General features: G+C 33.8%; 1 protein-coding gene across 4 annotated transcripts; it reads left to right on the top strand.

The window, feature by feature from the left end:
• Window positions 1-22: 22 nt before the first annotated feature.
• LOC125050453 (MTOR-associated protein MEAK7) lies at window positions 23-21626 on the top strand. Of its 4 annotated transcripts, none has more exons than XM_047650323.1 (11): window positions 23-117; window positions 688-850; window positions 10400-10532; window positions 12516-12607; window positions 13437-13633; window positions 15002-15138; window positions 15898-16044; window positions 16383-16609; window positions 17690-17875; window positions 19374-19494; window positions 19800-21626. In XM_047650323.1, the coding sequence occupies exons 2-10, from the start codon at window positions 689-691 to the stop codon at window positions 19482-19484; spliced, it is 1392 nt and encodes a 463-aa protein (XP_047506279.1). In that variant the 5' UTR covers window positions 23-117; window position 688; the 3' UTR covers window positions 19485-19494; window positions 19800-21626. The 4 variants fall into 4 exon arrangements, with proteins under 4 accessions (XP_047506279.1, XP_047506280.1, XP_047506277.1 ...); XM_047650324.1 differs by lacking the exon at window positions 23-117 and adding an exon at window positions 176-384 and having other exon boundaries at window positions 688-817; XM_047650321.1 differs by lacking the exon at window positions 23-117 and adding an exon at window positions 176-384.
• Window positions 21627-22016: the final 390 nt, after the last annotated feature.

Below are 22016 nucleotides of genomic sequence, written 5' to 3'. Positions count from 1 at the left end.
TTGCATTTACAATTGCTATGTGTATCTCTTTACTGACAGTTGTGTATTTTGTGTTACTTAATTAATTTTAATTTGGTAATAATTTTGGAATCCTATTAGTAAAAATAAACTTGACAGGTAATGTGAATTGTCATAACAACAATAATAATAAATGACATTTCTAATCAGTTGTCATTTCATTCGTCAAGTATACAGTCACCAAAATATAAAAATATTGATTTTGGTCTCTAGTGTATAAAATTTACTTAATAAAAATATATTATTAAAATCTTTCAAATAGTGGTGTTAAAAATATAATACTAGTGTTTAAAAAGAGGACGTATTTGTTGTTAAGATGTTGTGTTAAAATTGAATTTATAATCTCGTTTATTATTTCCATATAAGGTATATTTTTCCTTAATATATTTGGCGATGTCTTGTGATCTTATATATTTTATCGAGGGAACTTTTCGTATAAAATATAATAACAACCTCATCGAAGGCCGATAAGCGATAATGACGTGAAAAATCAGGTGCTAATGATTTTGGCTAAAACGAGTGCAACTCGTGACGCTATGTACATAAAATTACTCATTATTGTTTAATTTTGTTGAAACTAACAAATATATCAAGATAACGTCCAATTTATTAATTGTAGGTTTAGAAAACTGATCCTTACTATTTATTAATACTATTTAATAATTTCAGAATGGGCAATACAAGTAAGAAATTAGCAGCTAAATGTACTTTACTGACTAAAGAAGAACAGAAGTATGTAGCGGCAACTTTTCGGGCAGCAAGTAAAAATTCTGAGAGAATTCGTGAGGAGGATCTCATCGTGAGTGGAAAAGTAGATGCAGTCCTTTTAGAAGTGTGTTCATTTTTCATTTATTTTTGGTTTTAATGCACAGATTTTGGCAAGCCTTACTGACTGACTGGAGTTAGCTTATATTAAATATTATATAATAATACATTGTTCTTTATTAACTAATTAATGAATAGCTTTTAATACTATACTTACAAATGAAATTAATATTTTACCAGTTACATTATCTTTATATATAAAAGTAAAAGATCAACTTGTTTTGAGTAAATAAGGCTTTTTCATTAATCTGTGTTAATTATATACAAGCTGTAAGTTAAATTCATTTCATTTTGTGTTTTTATATCTTTAGTCTTATCTTTGTAAATAATTGGCCTATTTAAATAACTAACTTGTATATAATATGTTTGTGATTATTGAAGTGGATTTCTATAGATTATTATGCATAACTTAAAGGAAAATAATATTACTACTGTTTCAAACTCAAAAATGGATTTCTAAACAAAACCCTATTTGATCTCTAAATTGTAGTTAACTGTATTAGAAACATTATTTAAATATTGTTAATAGAAATCAGAAATGCTGTGGCTGACTAAGCCTAACTGTAATAATAAATAATATATGAACATATTATGCAAAATAATCATAGAAACCTTTTCTTATATGTGTTACTTTAGTCCTTGTTTTAATATTTGTTCTGAAGTACCTATTTGTTTCATGTCTCTATTTTTGAGCCCCCTAAGTGATATTTTATTAAATTCTTATAGTAATTTTGTACAGTGTGTTTATTAGATTTCAATATTTGTTTTAGATTGAAGTTAAAAAGAATATTTTTATAATATTTGGACGTCTGATATTTTTGGTCAAGTTTCTATACTTAGTTTGTAAATAATCTAGACTAAATGAAACACACAGAAAGTCACAAAATCTGTGTAATGATATGTGCTTTAGTGTTTCGAAATAACTAATCCAATTAAATTACTCTCTTACTTTTGTAAGTATAAGTTCTGTTCATTATGATGAGGGTATACAATGATTATTTCATTTAAATAAAAGGTAATTAATAACACAAATTATGAAATAGGTAATAATTTAAAATTAAAGAATTTCTAAATATCACTGAAATTACAATAAATTTAGATATAGGTATTTTGGGTGACAGAAAAGTGTAGTGGAATATTTTCCCTGTTTTCAAAGCGACTCAGAATTATTTCTCGGTATGAAACAGTAATAATGTATGGAATGTTTTCATATTTTGATTTATTGCCCGGTAAATTGACGTACCAGCGTAAATTTCGTTAAAATAGATCGTAAAATTGAGGATTACGTTGGGCTGCTTTTAGACTAAGAAATAAAATAAATTAATATTTCGCTACTATGGTGAGTTACCCTGTGCTCGTATCGATTATTTCTCACAGAATCTTTAGTAACGCCCGAACCCAATAACTTATCTCAATCCATAATCCACCATCTGAGATAATAATCTTAATCCAAATGTTGTAACAAGTGTACCAATAACCAATCGACGGATTGTAATAGCCATCGGTCGACACAAGCTATCCATGGGAGGTCGTATCGGTGTCTGTGGATAGACCTTTGTATGAAAATGACGAAAGCTCGATTTCAACAGTTAATTATTTAAATAGATTTTAACTTTACACCAGTTTTTTAAATAATTAAAAAAACTGTTTGTTATGTTTAAAATTTAAACATACACGTATATTTTAATGTTATTTGTACGGTTTTATTTACTTGATTTGGTTTACAGTGATTATCAAATATGAGTGAAAACTCGGTAAAATGGAACGACAAAGAGAATTTTATCCGTCGCCAAAAATGAATTGTCTTCGTAGGGTTTGGGTATTGGGATGCAGATAGGAGATCGATCGACTGTCACGGTCTGATCTCAGATTGTTTTCAATCTGTTATTGTGGATTGATTAATGGGTTCGGGCGTTTGTAATCACAGAGCTTTGAAGTCTGTAGAATAGAAGTCATTTATTCCAACTGTAGTTATATGCCGGAACGTGCCCGTTGTTTAAAAACCACTTTGTACACTCCGAATTTAAGCGATGTGGATAATTAGAAAGCAAGTCTTTATTTCCTCCCAATTGTCAGCAAAAGTAAGCAAAGCTCTCAAAAATAATAGCATATAAACGTATTAATTTTTTGTAGGAATCCTCGAAAATGCATTTCGTTTTCAAGCATAGACAATGTGTGGGTAATATGTGTAAAAAATCAAAGACCTCCCCTCTATAGTGCTTACGTAATACTTGAACGGCCTCATAGCACTAAGTATCGGTTCGGAACCTGACCCTTAAAGCATAGGCAACACACGTTTTATGTATATGTTAACGTAAAATTGTAAACACCGTTAGATTGTAATCTATCTCGGTAGATTGTACTACACTAACTTAGTTATCATTCGAACTTCTTTGGTCAATTACAGATTAATTTTACTTCCCAACAATTTCTCTTCCCAACTACCGAATAATACTACGTTAAATTGTAAGCAGTTCGTTGAGGTTCACAATCTTTCGACAGTTTACAATCTCGCGAGATAGATTACAATCTAACGGTGTTTACAATTTTACGGTGACATATATAACACCAATAACAAGCAATAAGATACGAATCGAACCCAGGTTTGTACACATCATTAGCGCTAGAAGGCCGAGGACTGCCTAACGATTTGCCCCACCTGTTGATCGTTACAATACCGTATACACCAGTGTTTCCCAATCTTTGTGCCGTAGCTACTTAGGCTACCTATAATGATTATGCCCCCTTATGTAATATACATATTTTATATATTAAAAAATTGAATTGTTCACTTAGAGAATTTAAATGATAGGTTTTATGAAGAAATCACTAGAAAATTGTTCAAACTCAAAATAAATCATAGGTAACCAAGTACACTTATGAACGTCAACAGAAATGATGTTAAATTAATTCTAAATTTACATTTACTACCAGTTCGCAAGTCGTAATCCTGGGGCGTAGAGCGGAAGAACTGTTAACGAAACAATAAGTAAATTTTAAAAACATAATGAAAAACTGAAATTAAAATTCCAAATACATAATTTTAATAAATAATTTTCTAAATTAATTTTGTGAGATCCTTGCTGCATATATATTGGGTTCCAATTTGGTTAGCTTCAGTCTCAAGTCTCTACGATGTGTTTTATTCAGCTGATTTCGATTGCCCCCTTAATAATCAAATTGCCCCCCTGTAGGGCGTGGGCCCCACTTTGGGAAACACTGGTATACACATACTATAAAGATATAAAATAAAAATAATTAATATTGGTAGTCGTAGGTATGTTATATGTGTCTAATTCGGATAAGATTTAGAGTCGAAATAATAATGATAGTCGAAATGTGGCGCTAAGTATGTCGTAAAGGAATTGTATTTTGTTTTTTTTTTTTCGAAGATAGTCCTCAGTTTTGACTATGATGACCCCTAGAAGTAGCGCGCGCGCAATATGTAAATTGTTTGTGTTCATGATGTTTTACTATGTTTATACTATATAAATTAGGAATAGTTTTAATGTGAAACAGTTGCATATACAATAGTTAATTTTATTTCTTAAAGGAATCTTACATTGTTATTGAGTTACGCGTTTATCAGTGTTATAATTATTTATTTCGGTCGCGCGCATGATTACTAGCACATGAACCGCCTATTTATATTTTTATATTTAATAATGAACACGTGTAGTTCTAAAATAAATATTTTCTTGATGTGTGTATTCGCGAACTTATTGTATTAACACTTGGAATGCATTCGGCTAACGAAAAAAGAAAATATTTACCAATGACCAAATAAATTTAAATTAATAACGATAGCGATCCCCATTTTAATTATTATTTTATTTTTATGTATTTATACTCCGTGACATTAAAGCGGGCCATAGACGGACCGATGTTGCAGTCAAGACCGACTGCAATATGCGGTCGCCGCACGCCGATCTGCAGTTTCCATACTAAATTCATATTCGCAATACACGGACCGCTCGAGCAGTTCCTGAGCAAAACTATTTTTCTCTTTTTACGAATCCTGTAAGAGGCAGTAAGAGGTCCGCGCGTAGCCACTTTTCCAAAAATATTTCTAATATTAATAGGCGAGTGGAAGCCCGCCACGGCCGTCTCGATTCCCGTCCTTAAGCTTTTCAGAGTGCGTAACGTGTTTTACAAGATACGACGCTCTTCCATATTTCGTGTGTTTAGCAGTTACCTTTATTGTTAGTCTCCAGATCGCATTGCAAAGCATATTGGAAAAAACTTAAACCTACAGTAATATTTTGTGAAAATCAGAAATCCTCTTTATTTTAACTTGTCCCAAAGACACGTAACATCCAAATGAAAATATATACGCTACTCTGTGGTCCAAAGAATCTCTAGAGTCTAGACCAATAATAGACTTCGCTTACCATTTCATCCCCTCAATTCTGGCGTCATTAAAAAAAGTGCGTGCGTACAAAGTACACATGTCAGAAGTGAAACTTCTTTGGCAAACTAAAAGTCTTGTTCATATTTATACAAATCTAAAACTTTAGATTTCCGAGACTTAGAGGGAGGGAAAAAGGAGGATATTTTAGGAGTTTAATGAATTTAATTGTCATTAAAATATTAAAAGTGTAGAAAATTAATGAAAATTATTAATTTAATTTATTTCTCGATAATAAAACACGTGGCATTTTTATTTACAATTCCCCATTTGCGAATAAATTATTTTGCTTAAAATCTAAAATACTAATATTTCATAAATTCTCTTTACGAAAATTTAATTTTAAAAATAGAATTTATATAAGGTAATTTGCCTTTCTCTCTCTCTGTCAATCGGTCTCAATCGCTCTCTCCCTTTTCTTCGACAAAAACGCTGCAAATCTTCGTGACGTTTCCGTTTTTACCCTCACGCGCCTAAAGAAGTTTCACTTCAAAAACATTCTTCACATTTATAAGGAATGTACATCTTACGTTGTTGACATCTCCAAGTGTGTTGGATCGTTGTTCCTTGTTAATAAGTGAGATTGGTATAACATGCCCCTTTTTACTGTAGCCATAACATGGGCTCTTTCGAGCGGCTAAATAGGCACCTCCTAGATGTCCAATAAGCCGCATCTCACTTAACGTCAGGTGGTAATGCAGCGGACTAGTTTTGTATGATAAATTGGTTTTTCGATTCGATTTAAGATATAGGATTATTGCCATTGATATACAAAAAACCCAAGATGCACAATCAACGTCTAAAAAACGTCCTCTAAAAATGACCGCAACATTCTAAATTGTGCGCTCATTTCAAATAGTCTCGCGTCTAATAAGTGGAGTCGATGTTATTTATTTGTGTTTTTTTTAATAAATAAATTTATGTACTTTTGAACTTTTTAGTGTGTAGTTTTTGACAAATATATTTACGCTATATAAAGTGTAGGTCAGGAGGTAGCCAATTTAACATTTTTTTTTTAATTTAAAGAAAAAACTTTTTAACCGGATTAAAGTTATGTATTATTTATAATATATAAAGTTATATATTATAAATTTACAACTATTTAACATCCAACACCTTTTGTCTTCAGTCACCGTGACCACGCACGCTGTAAAGTACCCGAAAAGTCGGATAAATTTAAAATTATGTTAAATAGTTGTAAATAAAAAAGTCATGTTCGACTCCACTCAATACCTTGTCCTACCGATCACGGTCGGTCGTCAAATTTTATTTCTTTATGTACGTATACATTGCGTAAGGTTGATTTTGCAATAATATATGCTTGTAACATATACTGTTATAGACATACTGTTATAGAAAGGGACAGAAATAGTGTTTCGGGACACTTTCGAGCGTTTCTTTTATTCGAGACTGTGCATCTTGGGTTTTTTGTATATCAATAATTATTGCATTAAAACAGAAAATGTGTTATGACAGTTTTAGCTTTTCAATCAAATAATTGTAAATTCAAATCGCATTAAATTGAGAACAAAAAACACTTTTAGCAACCTATTACTGGTGATTTTTGATCGCTTGTTTATTGATTGACGTCAGTAATTTTTCAGAGCTTGAGGTGTTAAAAATCTATTTTGTTTGTGTTAGCTAGCAGAGATTTGCTTTTGGTTAATAAATTTATGAGAAATGTATAATAAATTTGCTTAATTCGATTAAGGGTCTTTCAAGTAGATAGCTTAGGGGCCCTTCACGTATTTCTGCAACTATACCCAAAGTAATGAAAGCTCTCAAAAACTTTTAAGTAGTTCACTCCAGTACGCTTGCCTATGCTTGAAATTTCGTTTTCAAGCATAGACAATGTGTGGGTAATACATATGTGAAAAAAGATGTAGACGTAATCACCACATAAGAAAATCAAAAACCGCCCCTCTATAGTGCTTACGTAATACTTAAATGGCGCCTTAGGCAATGTGTGTCCATGATATCACTTAACATCAGATGAGCCTCCTGCCCGTTTGCCCCCTGTTACATTCTCAAAAAAAAACTAAGCCTATAATTTTCGTTTCGACAGGAGTACAACGTTCTACGCCATATGAAGTGGAATATTAAATCGTAAATTATTTTGGGCGCAAACATTTACAATCGGAAGTATTGTATATTTTCTTTGAACAATGGAGAGAAAAATATTTTTGTATGTCCATTAAAATAGCGTTTAGCGTGAATTTACGAAGCTTTCTTTGAATTCTGCATTAACAAATGTCAGTCTAATGATTTCGTATCGTCAATCAGTAAATATAGATTAGAAAATTATTTGCCAGTGTTTATAATCCTCGACTAGTAACAACCTTTTTTGCCTCAAACTTTTGGTTCTTCATCATCTTAAAAGTAGGCGATCAGCTCTCTATGCAAAGCCGTCAATATTTGGGTCTTAATATTTCATTAGCGAATTTGTATCCGCAAATTGCAAACGTCCATTAGTGCCGGCACGCGAACTCGGTCCAACCCAAGTGTCCATGGGCGGCGGTTTCACTTAATAGATGAGCTTCCTGTCCGTTTGCCCTCTGTTCCATAAAAGAAGTGCACTATGCTGATTCGAACACACAACATCAGGGATGGCAATCGCAAGCACTAGTCGTAGATAGATGTACTGGCAAGTGTTAATTGAACAGAAAATACCCCATTGGTGCAGCAGCCCTCAACAAAACGGAGTCCGTACGACCCCAAGTCTACTCTTTATTATTTAAAGTGAGATTAAAAAAAGGCAGTCATTCACGCATACTTAAAGTCTTATACGAGTTGTGTATCATAAGATGTAACACTAAGACATCTTTTCTTAATTTTTTGAAGTTATACGCGTTATGAAAAATTTATGAGAGTGAAATTTTGTGTCACGATGCGCGCGCACCGTGACACAAAATTAACAGAATGAAGTTGCCCACGGAAGATGCTACGGCATTGGACATAATTTAAAAACAACATTCGAATAATAATAGAATTTACGTTACACTTAATGTAGGAGAATAATAATAAATATTTATTTATTTAATTATTCAAATGTTAAACTCAACTTTATTGACTATAATGACTTCTTTTCCAGTCTTAGATTATTTAATTGTAATTAATTGTTTGCATGCAATCAAAAACTATTTTTGATAATGTCAAAAAAGTATAACTTCTTACGCGCGTACACGCACGCTTTTTTTACCAAGCGTAAAGTAAATTTTGTCACAACTCACAACCATATTTCTGTCATGAATAAAGTGTTATTATTTATTTAAACTTAAAAATATTCGTTTATCAGTTTAGACCGCTGTGTTTGCAGCCCCATTAAACAGATTAGCTACTAGCTAATCTGTTTCATAGCGCGATTGAAAGAAACCATCTTGTGTCGTAAATATTTAGCACCTATGTGAGATATTTTAGGTGTTTTAATACTAAAGGATTTCGAAACGTATTGCTGTATGCTGTACTGGAATACGGTACGAACATATAATATAATATGGGCGGTTTAGTAGTTATAACTTTAATAATTATTAACCTATATACCGACAACAGCGGCAACAATCTAAACCATCCAGGGCGCCACCCAAACGCATACAAAAAAGAATAATTCAAATCGATCCAGCCGTTAAAGAGGAGTTCAGTGACATACACACTAATACAATATATATATAATTCTTCTGTAAAATTAATTTATGTACCAAGGCATGCGCGGAATAAAGTCGTTTACATTGTAATAAAAGCTTAAAGCACGATATATTTATAACTTCATAATGAGAATTATGACGGTTATAAAAGCTATTATTCGTACACTAAATTTGTATCCCCTTGAAGTCTTCATAGAGATTTTATTTGCCATTTTATATTTTTGAAAAAGAAACTTGTTTACTTTAATATTTGTATATGCGAGAACAGTATCTAAGGTAGGCAAGGGTTAAGGCTGATTCACGCTACACCGTGTCTCGACCGGGCCGTGCCCCGGCCGGGGCACGGTCTAACATTAATGATATACTTTTGTATGAAGTAATTCATGCCTGACCGTGGCTCGGCCGGGGCACGGCCGGGGCACGGCGTTGTAATGTCGGTGGGTATTGTTTCCCGGCTCCGGCACGGTCCGGCCCCGGCACGTCGTAACATGAACGTAGGCGCCCGGGTACCCGCAGAGCAGTCAACGTCAAATCTTAGTGAGGTTAAAATTTTTTTTGTTTTTTTTTTTGACAAAAACAGATATAGTCGTCCAAACACGTACGTGCGTACACCCAAACAGCCCGGTGTAACATGAACCACTGTCCCGGCCGGCGCACGGTGGCCGTGTCCCGGCCGAGGCCCGGCCCGGTCGCGACACGGTGTACCGTGAATCATCCTTTAAACTCAAACTCAACAAATCTTTATTCATATAGGTAAACAAGTACATGAACCTCAACAGAAAATATTATGTTAAATTGATTCTAAATTTACGTTTACTACCAGTTCGCCAAGTCAAGGGCGTAGAGCGGGCAAGAAACTCTCCCCTACTCTTTTTAATCGCCAAGTTGGGGGCCTCATTGCCTAGCGGTCTTATTAAGTGGCAGCTAGGTGAGGGGTACCGGGTTCGATTCCCGGTTCGAGGGCAAGTTTTAATTTAAATTTGTTCTCGGCCTTTGGGAGGGTTGTGCGGTACCGGGCGAGTGCTTAAACCGTACATGAAGGACACGGTCGAATTTCTAAAGACAAGCGCGAATTATAAAGAAATCCTATACTTGACGCTGGCTAATGCACAAATCGTGTCAGAGCCATAAAAAATAAATCGCCAAGTTGTGAGTCATACAAATTGTTTGAACTGGAGCAAATCGATCGCAATAATTAGGATCATTTAAAATCGTCAAATTTATAAAAAGCTTTATTGATTAATTTTCGTTTAAGGGCTTTCAATTTATTTAGTGATAATTCTGTAATTTCGCTTGGGAGTTTGTTGTAAAAACGAATCCAATTGCCATATAAGGAGTGGTTTATCTTCTGGAGTCTAGTTAGTCGTACGCTTAGATTTGTTCTGTATAATACTTATACTGGTGTAAGTCATTTGTTTTTAATGATGACTATCACCAGTAATTAGGATTGGATCATGCCTTATACGAAAATTATATCATAGTCTAATTATAGTGTTGTACTTTATAGAAATTCTGGGGACCACAGATAGACCCGAGACTGGCACAGTACTTGACAAACTTTTTATTTGGATCAGGACAACAGAAGACGGCGACGTGTGACTTCAATAGATTCGCGGAGTTATACGTATTTAATGTTAGAGGTAATAATTTTGTAATAATTATTTATTTATTTATTAACACTTCGTTGCAAATAAAAAAAACACAATACATAAAAATTATAAGGGATGCAAAGGGCGGCCTTATCGCTAATAAGCGATCTCTTCCAGGCAACCCTAGTTAAAGAAAAAAACTAAAAAAAAAAAAGAAAAAAAATGAAACATGATGCGTGCGAGAAGTGCAGAAACAAATGTTTTATAAAATATATATATAGAACCTTAATCTAAAGTAATGCAAAAAAAAATATTAATAACAACCTAAAAACTTAAAAGCTAATCTTCCAGATTCATGAACATATAAAGATGCAATGCAAAAGAAAATTATTATTTATTTATTAAATCAGACAATTTTAAGTCTATATGGTTATTATTATGTAAATATTGTCCTAAATATTATATTAGTAGTTTACAAAGGGCACATGGGTATATATTGTTACGAGCTAGAGACTGAAGCAATTGGCCGCGTTTTGGCTCGCTTTTATATTCCTGGGAATAATCTTGAACGATGTTTGATAACTCTCTAGGCAGGATTGCTACTGAGTAGCGATTGAACGTCCGTACTCTTTATCTCTTTCGCACATTGCTCCGTCCTTGTCGTACGGCGTTCTAGAGTGTTCAGTCTGGCTTCAAGAAGGTTCCGATCTTTCCTCTCCCTCGCGTATCATTTCGTTCTTGTACCACACCTAGAAAATTCTGTCTAGAATATTCCTTCACCAAAGGGGTATAACTAGTCCTAAAAACGCCTGAAAACGGGTTTCCTGAAAACGGTACCACTCGACTTATAAAAATCTATAATAAAAACTAACTAAAAATCGGGAAAAATTTCAGTCAACCCGTCTTCGTAACAATATTCTAGACAAGCGGGTTAGGGATTACATAAAAAATCGAGTAGAGCATGACGTACAGACCCGTACAAAGTTCGACTCGCAAACCCAAACTGAAAATAACTTTATTCATATTCATATAGGTAACCAAGTACACTAAACAACAGTCAACAGAAAAGATGTTCAATTGATTATAAATTTACATTTACTACCAGTTCGCTCTGTACGAGAGCAAACAACGTATATGGTGAGAGAACGTTGTAATATTTTCTACCGCGGCTAATAAATAAACTACTCGGTCAGTTGTTAGATAGCCTAACGTTAACATGAAAAACAAGTTGAAGAATTGTTTGCATGCTATGCATTTGTTGCGCTCCTAACGAGACTGCTTTTGAAGATATTACATTTGAAACCACAGTGGTTTTCAAATGTAATATACCGTAATTTAGATTGTATTATTCTGTATAATAAATAAATGTAATTCATTAAACTGACATTATTGTTACCTTGATTGTTACGACTTTTGTATGTAAAACATTTTTATAGCATGCTGTACTTGTTTCACTTTGATGTACATCATAAATTCGATCATTATTTTCTTGGACACCATATTATGATATAAAATTAACTTTACGACCTGATACTCTTTTATACTCCTCACTCAAAGGCCGGCAACGCACCCATTAAAAATAGGCGACCATGGACTGTGATGACTGCCCTTTTTGGGCGTCCCGTAGGCTTCCCCCCCCCATCATATAAAATAATAACACAAAAAATACTTTTAAGAATTGTCAGCCCGTTTCAAATGAATAAAAATGCGAGGTTTTTGAAGTTATACTTCTTTTGGCGCGTTAGAGAAAAATTATGAGGGTAAATTTTTACGATGCGCGCACACACCGACACTAAAAACCGACAACCTGAAGTTAGCATAGTCAACATTTTAAAATAAAAAATGTCCATTTCTTTAATTATGATACTTTTTGTGATATCTAAATAAACAAAAATTATTTTCTTATTCTTATATAAATTTTTATATTCTTACGCCAAAGAAGTATAACTTCTAACGCGTGTACATAAGTACACACACATGGTTTTTTATTAACCATTGGTTTATATCTAGTAATATATAATTTAAATTCAACAGGCACAGTGGAAGAACGGTTGGCCGTGACATACAATTGTTTGGGCAAGGACTTCAACGAGGACGTGGAACTGCCTTACCAACTTCTTAAAGAGGTATGCTATTTCGTTTTAAGGTCGATCAATTTAATTCTAATTGTATTAGAAAATTTAAAAAAATAGAAAATCATGTGTTGATTTTTTAGAATTAGTTTAAGAAATCCTTAAATAACGTTGGGTCAACTGTCGTACATTCAATTACAAATAGAACATTTAAATAATATTTTAGAAGTATATAATAATCTATGTTAATTCTTAATTTAACGTTGACAAACCCGTTGGCACTTAGTTAAGTACCTAATCAAGATTTTATTTTTAAATTATTTCGGTATTATCAATAACATACTTCAAAAGTCAAAAGGCAAATCATTTATTTCAAATGCCTATTAAAAAGGCACTTTTGAAAATCAAAATTACATGATAAAAATATTTAAATAAGTGACTAAAATTCCCCCTTCCCAAAGGTAGTTCCATATGCAGAAGAATGGGCAAGAATCTCATAGAGGCATACTTACTCTTTTAAGATAGTTTTTACAATATTTTGTATACATTGATTTGATAATTATATGTGAAGACCTACATAGTACATGTACATAGAACATGTAGATGTACATAGAACAAAAAAAAAAACAATTGATTAGGCAATTTCTGCCGCGCACCACCACTATGTGGAACCAGCTGCCCATTGAAGTACTTAGGGTCCTTCAAGAAAAGAGCGTACCAATTCTTAAAAGTCCGGCAACGCTTCCGAGCCTTCTGGCAATGTGTCTATGGGCAGTATCACTTAACATCAGGGGAGTCTTTGCCCGTTTGCCCCTGGTACTTAAATTTAAAAAAAAAACATAGAAGAAACATATCTTATTAATTCAAACCAGACGATTTACAGTTCTGCGAAAGCATAGCATCAACATACATCAAGATTGTGAAGTCTTCCACATCTAAGAGGGCCAGAATCTGGATTGACAAAGGCTTCAGAGCCAGTGCCTCATGCGTGCAGGCTTTGGGTGAGGCCTTAGCGACGACTGTCGGTGGTGACCTGGAGTCGCCACATCATCATTGCAATGCCCAACAGTTGTTGAAATGGTAAAGTTGCTTTATTTGACTGAGTTTCATTTTTGTTGCCTTACTTAGTTTGCTATATAAAATTCTCATGTCACAATGTTCGTTACCATACTCCTCCGAAACGGCTCGACCGATTCTTCTGAATTTTTTATCCATATACAAGTAAGTCTGAGAATCGGCTACTATCTATATTTCGAACCCCTATTAGGGGTCAATTTTTTTAGACAAATTTTTTTGTTTTTATTTTTTTGATACATCATACAAAAATTACGATCTACGATCATCCCCTATTTTTTATTATAGTAGGTAGTGTTTTTTTTTTTTTTTAAAGACAATTCACACCAATTGACCTAGTCCCATGCTAAGCTGGTGAAGCTTGTGTTACGGGTACTAGGCAACGGATATACGTACATATTATAGATAGATAGACATATAAATACATATTTAAACACCCAAGACCTAAGCACAACACCAAATGCTCATCACATCGATGTTCGTCTCAGCCGGGGATCGAACCCGGGACCCATGCTTTCGCAGTCAGGGGTACTAACCATGTTTCCTAGAAATAATATACATGGTAACACGAAGTTTGCTGGGTCAGTTAGTAGTTACATAAAAATATATATGTCGGAGACATATTGTCAGTCCATCGGTATGGACATCGTCGGTAAAAAGTTAAAAAAAAGTCGACGGTATTTGTCAGGCACTCAAGGCTGATCACTTGCTTATTAGATTGACAAATGCTCGTGAAACAGAAAGAGAAATCTGAGGCCCAGACATAAAAATACGGAGCACTGATTTATTTTATTTTAATCGAGAACGATATAATTCATAATTGCAGTAGGTAACTCGTTCTTGAATATTACAATAATTTCGGACAATACTTTGTATAAGACTACTATGAATGCTGATAGTAAATGTTTAAAGAACTTTATTTCTCATTACGAAAAATTTATTTACATGAGAAATTTAATATTATATACGAACGAGATACACGTCGCCATCAGCTAGCCCAATTTTAGTCTAATGGGCTCATTCTGATGTGTATCTTTAATGCCCTTTTGAACTGATTAATCACGCTAATGTTACGAACCTTAGACGGCAACTGATTAAACAATTGCACACCCTCATACCTAATAGATCTCTTTAAATAATTTGTTCGAGGCTTTGGCGAGATAAGTTACTAGGTATGTAGAGAGTTATTTAAATTTTTAAAACAGGTGCTATAAACATATAGTTGTTTAATCGTCATAATTTTGGTTTCTTTGTAGATTTTAATAGTAGGTGTTAAATTTTTTATCTAAATAGTGCTTTTATTAATTTATTTTGTAGTGTTTGTATCTTAGAAATATAGTAGGCGCGCACTTATTAATTTCTGTATTATTCCAGGCTTGAAACAAACATTCTTTTAAAGCAACTTTCGGAATTGGTATTTGTGAACCTGTACGGCATCAACTCGCGATCGGGAGATGAAAGCCCGACGCCGCTTCCGCCGGCCACGCCCACTATGCTGCCAGCATCTGAAGGTATCTTTATTGTCATGAATACACAACTTTATGTCTTGAAATACTGTTGTTAAAAGATTTTCCCACTTATAGAAACCTGACGTTTGAAGGAAATATAATTAATATTTATAATTATACTAGCAGACCGGCCAAGCGTTGCTGTGGCTAAGGTTTGTTATATTACATAGTAGTAAACTATTCAAGGGAAAAGGTAGGAGAACACCAGTCATAGTGACCACCATGCTTTTTTTTTTGGTAATGCCATTAAATTGTAGCTTATGTGAAACGTTGGTACTTTCAACACAGCGCCATCTGTTAGAGTTGTGAGTTTGATATTAACAAATAATTTGCTATAAAATAATATTGCGGGTATAAATTGAGATGTAAGCTATCCTATCTTTTAAGTTAGATCAAACTGCACACGGTGTGCAAATTTGATTGATATCGGTTCAGTAGTTTAAGAGTCTATAGCGGACAAACAACGTGACGCGTAATTTATATATATTAAGATATTGCAAGAATATGGTACAAAAATGTTATGGTGGTACAATCTAAAGTTCGCATATTCTGCCACAATGGCATGCAAATTTGTCTTAAAAGGTATAATAGAAGTTACAATTACATTATGAGACATTATAGTCAATTCTTATATTATGTTATCATCTCATTATTAATTATATATTAACACACTCTACAATTTATATAGTTGCCTCCTATCCTTCTTTAGTATTTTCTACGCGACCTATATCCTACAAAAAATATATTACGTAAATTTTTCAGGACTAGAGGTAATGCCAGATTATCCAGCGTTCATAGACCTGTCTCACATCGTGTGGATAAACAGTCACCTGCCCCAGAAGTTCCAGCACAAATGGCGGTTTTTATTCTCCTCGCATATACATGGGGAGTCATTTTCTACTATGGCAGGTGTGAGCAATAATTTATTATATTTTTTAATTTACATAAAATTTAAGGGGCTTGCGTTACCTGTTGTTAGATAGATAGTTATCAGATAGCCCATCTCGGCCCCTAGGCATTTTACACACGCTCGTACGGTGAAGGAAAATATCGTGAGGAAACCGGCTTGTCTTAGACCCAAAAAGGCGACGGCGTGTGTCAGGTACAGGAGGCTGATCAGCTACTTGCCTATTATAAAAAAGAAGTCACGAAACAGAACTAAACAACGTTGTTTTTTTACCAAGTGGGTGAGTCGAACTATAGTTTGATGTGAATTATAAAGCTTAAAAACAGTAATAATGCTTCAGGACGGATCCAAGAGCAAGGACCCTCCATCCTCATAATAGAGGACACCAACGGGTTCATCTTTGGAGGATTCGCCACCGCGGACTGGGCTTGGAGCCCTAACTGGACGGGCACTGATGATTCCTTCCTCTTCACCTGTGCTCCCAGAATGCGTATTTATCCAGCGACCAATTATAACGACCATTATCAATATATGAATCATCATACGAAGACTCTGCCCAATGGTTTGGTGAGTAGTGTTATTTTTTTAGCTATTGCATAGATTTTATCGCGGGCTTTGAGCGCGGCGACCGAATCAAGAAATTCCGTAACGAAAATAAAAATCCTAACACACCATGACGTAATATAGGTGCGGCCAATACGCGTTAGAACGGGACAGAACGCATACTGCGTCTCAGATCGGTCTAGCTTAATTGGTGACGTAGCGCAGGTGCGTTAGAGTGGGACAGAACGCATACTGCGAATTCAGATCTCTCTGAAAAGATCGGTTACGGTGTTCGCGTTAGAGTGAGACAGACTATATAGGCGTGTTGAATGAATTAATATCAAAGAAAAAACTTGAATTAATATAAAAGAAAGAAAAATACTGCATAAATAAAAAAATAATTAATAATTATAATTGCATAAGTGGATAAAAAATGCTATGCTTTGTAATAACAATAGCTTTACCGCGGCAGTCCCCGAGTGCCACAGGTTTTTTTTTAATATTATACGAAACTCCTTGATGCTTAAGGCGAAGTCTTACGGAACTCGCGAGAGAACTGCCACTTCTCCAATAATATTTCTAATATTTATGGGGTAGAAGATAAATGCAACAGGCGCTAGGTTGGGACATGTGCACCGAATGGCGGACGACAGAACCCCATTCTTCTTACTGAACTCACAACGTGATGACAAGGGAAAACCCGGTAGACCGAGGCTTGGGATGGGATAGCGTTGTCAAGAACCTCGAAACAATAGAAGTTCGAAGTCCGAGCACGTTGGAAGTCGCACGTATACGCGCGGAACGAGCAAGACTAGTTTTTTGTGGTTGCGTGCGAGTGTCGATAAAAATAAATTTAAAATGTAATTAAGAAACTTAAACCGAGAGAAAGTGACACAAATTATTGGGTCATTTGTACCAGTATGGCGGTTCTTCATTACGCAATGAAAAAAAGAAAAATTATGGCATGCGCTGTTACAAAAAAAATAGGGGTGAACCACCCTTAACATTTAGGGGGGTGGCCCTAAGTGACGTATTTACAATTCTATTTCAACATGTTTCGTAATATTATTTATAAATATTTCAATGAAAAAATAAAATTTTCAGCTAATGGGTGGTCAGTTGGAGTTTGGTGGTATATGGCTGCCCGCGGAACCATTCGGTGAGGGTAATTCAGCGGAATCTTGTTCCACATTCCGTGGATACAAGAGACTGAGCAAGGAACCCCATTTCCGAATCCGCTCGATTGAAGTGTGGGGCGTTGGGGACAAACCATCTTTGGAAAAGGATGAGGTAGCCCTTTTTTATTATTTTCTTTCAATTTAAGCTAAAACTATCTTCATCAATTAGTACTATTCGAAGTATCAGCGCTTTTTCTTTACTAATAATGAATTTAATTTCAAAAAAATACCTGTGCCCTTCGATTATCCCTGAATCAATTGAATATTATAAAATTACTAGCTGCCACCGCGAACTTATGCGTGATTTTACTTAGTACATGCCAACATGGAACATTTATGCTACCTCAGATTGTTCGGTTTTCCGGAATGAAAACTTTTTAGATTTTACTGTACGTTTTCTCTATATAAATCCAGAGTTTAAGTTATAATTTCTTAACTAACAAATAAAAAATAGGGGTTAATCGTAGAGGGTATATTTTTTTATGGGATTGATTAAAATTTTGGGGTGGACACCCCTTATCACTTAGGGGTTTGAAAGATAGATAGTAGCCGATTCTCTGACTCACTGAATATCCATAAAAAAATTCATAAGAATCGGTGAAGCCGTTTCGGAGTATGGGAACGAACATTGTGACACGAATCTAATTTTATATATTAGATATACTAATCACCTAATCCTAAATCCTATCCTAGCTCCTAGAAGTATCCGAGCGCAATAGCCCTTTAGACGCGCACAAGTCTGAGCTGAACTTCATGCACATGATCGGCAAACCCGTGTACAGTGAGGACCTTCCCGATCCCCATATAACCTAATCTCCTGGTACTTTTTAGTTTATCACTATGAATAGCTGATGATGATTTATCACTGAATACATTATATATATATAAATATCCTTGTATTGTTTATTACCATATTATACCAAAGATGGCCTTAAAACAAATACACACATAGTCTATCTTCCAACACGAAATAATCATTTTAGATTCGCCGGAATCAAATGCCACTGCTGCATTGTATATTTAAGTAATTAATATATTAGTTTTGATTTAAAATATAGCCAAGTGGTTTTAAATATTAAAAAAATATATGTAATTTAAGTTATATTTTTACATAGTATTTAATATATATATCATTTCTCTTTTTCGTCTTTTAAATTACTACTATTATTATTTTATTGTTATGAAACCAATATGTTTATTTCATAGATTACGTTTTAAAATTGTTAACTTAAACTACAATTTAGTTTACATTGGGATTTCAATATTTTACTCACGATATTTTTGAGAATAGTTTATTGGTACACACGGTTGAAATCCTGATACACTGATATATTTTAAAGGGGATTTGTATGGTTTTATGAATTTAATAGTATATGTTGGATTTTCTGTCTATATGCGCATTTAACACTCGCTGTTACGGTGATAGAAAACATCGTGAGGAAACCGGCTTTCCTTAGACCCAAAAAGTCGACTGCGTGTGTCACTGGAGGCTGATCACCTACTTGCCTATTAGACAAAATGATCATGAAACAGATACAGAAATCTGAGGCCTTGACCTAAATATTAGCACCACTGTTTTATTTTATTTATATGAAATTAATATTTCGTAGGATGAACGCGACGCGAGTATATTGGACACAAATCCCGACGCAAAGGCTATCTTGGACATGGCGGGTCGTGCACGACACAGCGAGGGATTAAGAGAAGAGCCACCTTTATAATGTTCTTGAGGTATTTACTCAGTTATTGGATAAGCAGAAGAAGAATCAGATTGAGATGTCGCAGACCAATCTCTGTTGTTAAGGGTCAGATTGAGATGTCGATTTTTGATACTGCTATTTTTGCATATAGAAAAACCCATTGGCTGGGTTCGAACGCACGACTTTAGAGGTTAAGACTCCCGCGCTGAAGGGTTGACAACTTGACAGACGTGTTCATAATTTTTTTTTTTTTTTTAGATTCTTTTTAAAAATTTTTATATATATATAAATATATAATTTCTTACTTATTTTAATTATTACAATTTTTTTTTTCAGATACAACTCTGAAGCTTACCTCTAAAGTAATTTTATTTTAGCGAAATTTATATATTTCTATCGATCTTTGATAATTATCCAAATGAACTGTCAATTTTTATAATCTATTTTAGCGATTAAGGAACATTGCCATAATAGTATTTTTAACAAGTATTTAAACGTCGCCAATTTTATATACAGTTTTTAATATCAGTATAAAAAATAAAACAAATATTGAACCTTACATAATTTTCTTTAACAAAGATTTTACTTGTATGTTAAAAAATGGCAATGTTGCTTACGCATTAATCTATTACGCAAATAAAAATTATCAATTAATACCAAAAAAATCCTATGTTTGTCTATTTCTTACTAAAATAAATGTATATTTATGCAAAGATAACCTATGTTGTAATAAAATTGTGCCTTTATCAAAAATTGTGATTGAGTGTTGCCATATCTTTTCGCCAAATTATCGATGTTGGTGCTAATTTTGATGTTTAATAAAAAATCACAATAGAATCACATTTTTAATCTGTGTTTAATAGCAAAGCACTAAGAAATGCTGAAATAAGATCATTTGATGTCGACATCAGTCAATAGGGCGTAGGAGTAAATTCAGAGTCTAAAGTCCCGACGTTTACGTCAAATCCAACACATTGACAAACTGGAGTTATAGTTTCTGACTCCGAAACTGAGGCGTAGAGCCCGCAGTGGTTCGGCTGGAGGATCTTCCCTTTAGGTTGGATTGAGAGTTCTCCACCATATCTAATACCCTCAGCAAGTGGTAGCTGGTTCTCTTCTCTAGTCTCAATCACAATTAGCACCATTTTATGTTCGTGTTGTGTTTGTTTCACAGGTTCTTTTAAAATAAATGGTTATTTAGTAGTCACGTGACTTGGTTATACTAGTACATAAGATAACGCTTTAATTGTTAAAAGTTAAAACGCACAAAATATTCTAATGTTGCTGTGTTAAAATAATATTATTGTAAAATTTACTAAAGAAGCGTCGTGGGAGGATTTGAACATCGCCTTGGTATGTTGACGTCATTGTTCGACTGTATATTGATACATATAAAAAGTTTATAATTTTTTGTGAATAAATAAAATGACGCGTGCCAAATGAGAGTTCTTTTCTTCACAGACTATATCACGCGCGAAATGAATATAGATTATACGACCATAGTTAATATTTTACAAATTGAGAATTGAACGAAAGACTACGATGGCGCGTTTCGTTCGATTGTGATTGGTCAAACTCAATGTTCAATCGCTTTAATCGTTTGATATATTCTAAACAATGTGATTTATATTAAAACGCTTATATTAGTATATACCTTATTTACGCTTTAATATTGTTGTAACCTAGTCATAGTTTCAATTATTTTCTGTAGTTAAAGCCAAAATGCTTAAAACAACAAACTTTAAACTAAACTAAACTTTAAACAAATATATAGACGAAACATTCGAGTCAATATCTAATATTCATTGTAATAATTTTCAAAGTTTAATGTGCCAAAGCTACTTTTCGGGTAAATGTTACTTATTTTATGTTATAGTTTAATTTACGAAAGGGCGTAGTAATGGGCTATTTGACGGTATAAAAAATGAAGTGTTATTGAGAGTAATATGTATAGAACATGAGTTTAAAAAGTATTTATTTCCTACGTCGGTCACGTGACTCAAAACGGTCACAGATTAGACATATTGACGACAAAGTAGCATGCTTGTAAATAATGTCTTTGCCTGTCTAATTCTAATACTATCTTGGAGATAAATTTCGTTGGAGATTGTTTTTGATCGAAATATATGTCTATATGTAATTTAAGAATGACAATTAACTCGTTAAAAACTTGACGTTTGTTTACGTGTACAGATGTGGTACGTCACTGGTGCGTTACCGTTTTACTTAATCAATTTTTATTTACTGGCAATACATTACAGCGACGCTCTTACTGAACAAGAAAAGCATGCATTTGTTCAACCGCAATGTTTCTACATTTAAAAATGATTAGCTATGTTCTATTGCTGTTAAATATTCAATTAAATATTTACTTAAGTAATAACAAATATTATTTAGAATGTATATATAGCTGTTTACCTATTCGATTGACGTAAGTTTAGATTACGTATTAAACACAATTTTCAACTATTTGCACCATGGAAGAGATTGTATTGGGAACGTTTTTTGGAACGAAGTTCCTTATCGCGCTTTGTGAAAGGGGGCTAGACGGAA

The sequence above is a fragment of the Pieris napi genome, chromosome 6 (assembly GCF_905475465.1).
Source record: "Pieris napi chromosome 6, ilPieNapi1.2, whole genome shotgun sequence".
Lineage (NCBI taxonomy): Eukaryota > Metazoa > Arthropoda > Insecta > Lepidoptera > Pieridae > Pieris > Pieris napi.
The sequence above is the reverse complement of the archived record's forward strand: the minus strand, read 5'-3'. Positions and strand labels throughout refer to the sequence as shown.